Source organism: Emydura macquarii, unplaced genomic scaffold (genome assembly GCF_026122565.2).
Source record: "Emydura macquarii macquarii isolate MOO-44397 ecotype Brisbane River unplaced genomic scaffold, CSIRO-AGI_Emac_v2 contig_1253, whole genome shotgun sequence".
Lineage (NCBI taxonomy): Eukaryota > Metazoa > Chordata > Testudines > Chelidae > Emydura > Emydura macquarii.
This window is the reverse complement of record NW_027131390.1, coordinates 46,807,314-46,813,313: the sequence shown is the minus strand read 5'-3', so window position 1 is coordinate 46,813,313 and position 6,000 is coordinate 46,807,314. Positions and strand designations below refer to the sequence as shown.

The following is a 6,000-nucleotide window of genomic DNA, read 5'->3' as shown; positions in this document are numbered from 1 at the left end:
GAAGCACTAAGATTAGCAACAGAGCACACCTACTATAGGTAGGGAAACCTTGCATCATTTGGTCATGATGTCACACAGAGTTTCCCTCACTTGGGAATCCCTCAGAACGGTAAAGGATTCTGAGTTAAGTTCACCTGCCTTGCTTTCACTTTCCAGTTTCCAATGATCACAAAGCAGCAGGAGGTTGTGGTTTTTTTATCCTTTGACTAATGCAAAACAAGATTTCATTTTACTTTTCCTAAAGAGTATAAAAGCAAGAGCAATGGAGATGACCAGCTACATTCTCAGACCAGAGAGAAGTCAAGCAACCCTGAAGGAGAAGAAGACACTAAAGCAATTTCCCAGCAAACATACTTCAAGGTAAGATCCACTAAGTCTGGGGCTTCTGCATAGCACATGGGCTTTATAGACTGATTTGCTGTGATCTATTCTAAAGAGTAAGGATCAAACATTATCCTTTCCTCTAAATATCATACTTTATTTTTTACTATTAGCACTGGCTGCAAATTAAGAGAATTGATCTGAGAACATTTGTGAATAGAAGAGTTGAGTTTGCTCAGCTGTGATCTTTGGGCTCAATCTACCAATGTATATATTTGATTGTAGCCTTCATCTTCCTGCACTTCCTTTTACTCCCTTTGACAGACTGTCAAGGATCCAGTTTATAACCCTTGTAACTTGTAAATGGAGTGATGTGTGTAATTCCCCTTTCTGATTCAATTAGAAAAAATGAAGAACCTAGGTTGCAAACTACTCCTTGTCCTGACCCTATGGACAATGTCTACGGAAGCCTTTCCCAACGGTTCTTCCCTGAAGAAGAAATGCCAGCTCTCACGATACAAGTCCCTGCCACCCCGGTTATTGGAGACCTTCAAGAATGTCAAGGACAAATTTGTAAGTGCAAAGAAGACACACACATAGGGCAATAATGGTAATATGAGTGCTGGGTTGTAGTCTCAACAGCAGCCTTTTCTGCATATTACTATGGGCATATGAAATAAAGTGGGAGGCATAGGCTTGGGTGAGTTTGAGGTATAGGATTGTAGATAAAACACAGTCAGAGAATTCTATCTGCTTTGTTGGTGATCCCCCCACCCCGTCTTAGTTAACAAAGGGCACAGCTCAGAATGTTCAGGTCAGGCAAGTATCCAGATATTTTGGGAATGGGGACCACAGATGTGAGGAGAGGTGGAGTCATGGAGAGGGCAGGAAGGTGGAAATTGATCTAAGGCAGAATCACAGATTAGACAGTAGCAGGGAAAGAAAGAGTTTCTTACTATTTGAGAGTAGCTAGGAGGGAGAGAAAGGTGTTCCTGATCTGAGGTTAGAGCCTGGACAGTTCCAGCATCCTTAATCTTAATCCTTAAAATTAAGGATTAAGATTTTAAGGATTCAGCATCCTTAATCTTAAATTTCAAAAAGTTCTGAAAGTCTGTCCTGAGTTACCATCAAATGTAAAGAATGAGACCCAGTTTTTAACTATCTGCAGTCTTTTCCCTCTAAAGAACATTGAATCTAGTCCCTTAAACAGACGATCTGAGGAGCCCAAATTCATGTCATGCCATCAGGCAGCATTAGAGAGCTCAAGTCACTTATTTTTAAATTGTGCAGATATTCCTTGTTAACTAACTAACACTGAAGCTGAGAAAAAGGGTCAAGTTATACTCCTTGTCAAGAATTACAGGATGTTGGTTCTCAGTTAAACTCCTGCACAAATGCATTTTGCAGCATGAAACTAGGAAAGCAATATGACAAGAACGTGTTGTTGACATCTGTCCCATCTTTGACACCTTCTTGCAAAGAACCAGGACTCTAGTACAGTAGCACTGTTAGGGGATCATATGATGTAACTAAGGGCAGAATTTGGCAATTTCTTCCCTGCTTTGCTTCCTTTATATATTTTCCTGTGTTCTTATTTTGTGCATGCAGGAGGACACCATGCTGTTGTCAGACAGAAAATGCAACACCAAGATTTTCCACCGGAACTGGGAAGTCAAAGAGCTATCGGTAAGAAAGACCTCTGCCAACAGAGACGAAGTTACAAAATAGCAGTTGCTTCTTTCCAAAGTCACAGCACTGTCTCTTTCTAAGATGGATTCTGATTTCAGGTGATCCCTTTGTAGATCCAGAGTAACATCAGGGACAGGGAATTTATTCCCAAATGTCACAGGAGTCAGCTGAGATTGGAATCTGACCCTTTTTCTGTATCTGTATTTTGTATATCCTTAGGGCTGGGAAGCCAGATGAATGTTGAGATTGTGGATCTGTTTAAATAGTTTTGCACAATATTTAGCACATGATAAGGCAGGCCACTGAAAAACAGGGGCAGGAGGCAGAACAATATATTGTTGGCTTCAGATGTTATCAAATAATTGAGCCAGAAAACAATTTACATCTCAACATCTCTAGTTTAGCCCAAACAAATTGAAATCACTGTTCCCTGTTAATATGAGGCACAATACTAACCTTATCCTCAGTGCTCAACAAAGCAGAGGCCTTGTGACAGCCAACTCATCTGCACCTCTGTCTTTATCATCTATAGGCAGACTAAACATTGTTAACCTTCCTCATGTAGGCAGCTCCAGGTCGTGTGGCAGGAAATCCTTTGCTTCTGCATTTTTGTACCTCATGAGAGAATATTTCAGTTCTCTAAAACCATATCCAGATTTATGCACAGCCACTCTGAAGATCCCGAAACCGTTCCCCAAATCACCAGCAAAAAAAAAGAAATACTTGCAGTGCCCAAATATGTCTTCCAGTTGTCATAGAAACAGGGTTGGAGACTGATCTGAAGCACAAACTGTTGTTGGACTCCAAGGAAGGAAATTAAAGTGAACAGAAACAGAAAAGGAATTCTTGGTGTCAGCGACAGAGTCCAAAGGTTCAAGAGTAGCAGTTTCCGTGTACAGAGTCAATTCACACCTCCTTGGCATTCCCATTGGCCATTGTCTGATAACAAGGAAAGCAGATAGGAGGAAAGCTGTTTCCAGTCACTAATGATTTCTACTTCCTTTGCTGACAAGTAAAGAAAGTCTTTTGGAAAATCTTAAGCAGGCCATTCCTATGTTCTGCTAACACAGACTTCCTGATTACTGCTCTGTGTCTGCTGCGACTCCCCTAGACACACTGTTTTACCTGCACATTCTCTCCCTAGGTACATGACAGAGTGATCCTGGTAGAGGAGGAGCTGCACCTCACTATTGACGTGCTGGAGAACTTCACAGACCCCAGTCTGTCTGAGCAGCTCTCGAGCCCGTTAAAAACCCTGAAGCTCATCAGAAATGACTTGCAGAGCTGTGTGAGTATTGGATTGCAAATATCTCTTGCCACAGTGGACAGGGAGTTTATTGAACTCCCAACAGCACAAATTTCTTAAGTGGATCCAGGATCTAGTAATCTGTGTGCCAGAAATTGCGGGTCTTGGTTTGGACCCATCTTTATAACAGTGAAAATGGCAGGATTAAGTAGCTACTTTATGCTTTATCACATACATGATCTAATTCATTTGATTAACTAGTTAGGGACAGATGATGGGCAGATGCTCTCCCACTGTGCAAGCGGGTATGTCCCACCTTCGGCTCCTGGGCGTTAGTTTGGTACCATTGCCGACACTCTGTGCTCTCGGTAGCACAGCTGCTGTTTTTGACATGTGCCTCCCAGAACATCCCAGAGGAGGTGGGGAGGGACAGGCAGGAGGCAGACCCATGGGTGGCTGCACACATTGGGGAGTATGCGGCACCCCTGCTTAGCTCCAGGGAGTATTCTGTAGCTATTAAGCAGAGTTCCTCCCAGAGCTCCCACATGGCTCAGTAAAGCCCTTAGTTAATGCTCCAAACCCTTCTGAAGTTAATAGAACATGGCAGGTTAACATGGAATCTATAAGTCTAAAGAACTAGATCGACTCAATCAAGCCTTCGGCTTGCACAGAGAGGAAGGAGGCTGAGCCACTGAAATCTCTACTCACGTACCAGTCTGCTTCATGTATTGATTTTCTTCTCAGGCCAGACATCAGCCTCATTCCCACCAACGCTCCAGGAGGCTGACCAGCTGGCTCCAAAAATTCCATGCAGCCAAGACAATGGTGAGTCCATCTAGCAAACACACAAGAAAGTTGGTAGATCTCTTAGATCAGGAAGGGTCAAGCTATAACAAACCAGGCATCCAGAAAATAAACTTTATCTTGTGGCAGAGTTTCAGAAAACATGCAGCATTCGATCCTTTGTTGCTTTATATTGCTTTTATATTTGTGTAAAAGGCTGCTGAATCGGAAATCCCCCCTTCCTCACACTACTGGCCGAGCTTTACACCAGCTTGATATTTGCTTTGCAAAGGGGCAGAGGATTACATGCTGAGCTGGGCAATTGGGAAACAGGCCCAAAGAGAAAGAATTCATACAGCCTTGCCAAAGCCCAGGCTGTCTTAGGAATCAGATAGAGCCAAAGATAAGATACTTCAAATTTACTAGTATCCCAGATCAGTGTGCCTTTTGCTTCATTCAAACTCACTTGGTAATGTAACAAACTACAGCACAAATTGTTATGTACTTAGAATTACAGCACATTAGGGCACAGTTTAAATGGGCATCTACTTAGGATAGAGTGTTCGTCCAGTCTTGTCTACACAGGGACATCCAGGAAAATTAATCTGTATTCACTAAAGGTGTGAGTTCGAAGTGGATTAGTTAAACTGCATTAAATCCAGTGCTTAATTTGTAATGAAAGAGGTGCTGGGGCTCAAGCAATTTTTTTTATATTCAGAACTGATGCAACAAGCCCAGTGGTGCCGGGGCTATGAACTGCTAAGTCTAGAGGTGCTGAGGCTCAGCCCTTGCACAAATTAAGCATCCATTAAATCCCTGTATGGACGCTGTTATTAGGAGTTAAAGTGATCTTTGGAAGCAAAGTATGGTAAACCAAAGTAAGACCACTTTAATTTTGAATGAGGGTGTTCACAAATGGATTTAATGCCATTTAACTAACCCATTTCAAATTCGAATTAACTTTCCCAGATGACCCTTTGTAGACACCTATCACCCTTTTTTCTGCATGCTCTGTGCTCCCTATTTATTTGCACCTCTCACCTCCATCAGGCCCCCGGTAGCTTTAGCTGGCCCATTGCAAACCACCCCATTCCCTGTTACGTGTATGCTCACTCCCTCTCTTCTGTCACAGGAAAGTCCTGGATGCTTGGAGGCATCTGTGATCTTCAATCTCTTCCGACTGCTGAACAGTGACTTGAAGTGCACAGTCCACATGGAGCCCTGCGCCTAAATGCCAGGTCTTTACGCTGTCTCACCTCATGCATCTAATCAGACACTCAAGAGCCCAGCAAATGGGAGCCATGAATGCTTCCTACAGGACACTGTATTTTAACCAAACGTGATGCTCTTTCCATCTTGGCATCTTACCGCGGATGCCTATCACCCATTATCTCCGTACGAAAGATTTAGATGCAACTGATCTTCATGAAGACACCTCTCTGACTCCAATTGCCTGTAGCTGATGGGTTGTAGGCCAATTCCTTATCCAGAGGTAAAGCTTAGGGCCTGTTCCCACTGAAATCAATGGGAGATTGGCCATTGACTTCAGTGGGATTCAAATTTGGCCCTGGAGGATAGTATTATTTATTGTACTGTTTTACGGTCACACAAAAACATTTGCCAATAGTATGTTAAGTGTTGCCTTTATTTATTTCAGTTTCAAGGACTACTTTTTTCACACTGTTTCTTTGATTTACAGCCTAGTGAGTATTTCATTAGGCTCTTAGAAAGATGCTGGAAAATGCAATAGTTTTGATGCATTGGAAGGTGTTGCTGTACTGGAATCTGTTTTTGTTTTGCTGGTTGACACAATGTTGAGCCATCTGATGCGATCCTTATTTAAACAAATCTTTTATTTTGTATTTAAATTATTTATTGTATCTATTGTTTATTTATGTGCATGTTGATCAAATGGACAGTTTTTATAACATTTAATGTAAAAAATGGAAGATGTAAAATAA

The 6,000-nt window shown here is 42.1% G+C and overlaps 1 protein-coding gene across 1 annotated transcript; it reads left to right on the top strand.

Annotated features, from left to right (window-relative positions):
* The first annotated feature begins 729 nt into the window (after positions 1 to 729).
* Positions 730 to 5,270, top strand: LOC137152978 (interferon lambda-3-like). Its single transcript, XM_067547904.1, has 5 exons — positions 730 to 894; positions 1,930 to 2,007; positions 3,155 to 3,298; positions 4,001 to 4,081; positions 5,172 to 5,270. The coding sequence occupies exons 1-5, from the start codon at positions 730 to 732 to the stop codon at positions 5,268 to 5,270; spliced, it is 567 nt and encodes a 188-aa protein (XP_067404005.1).
* Positions 5,271 to 6,000: the final 730 nt, after the last annotated feature.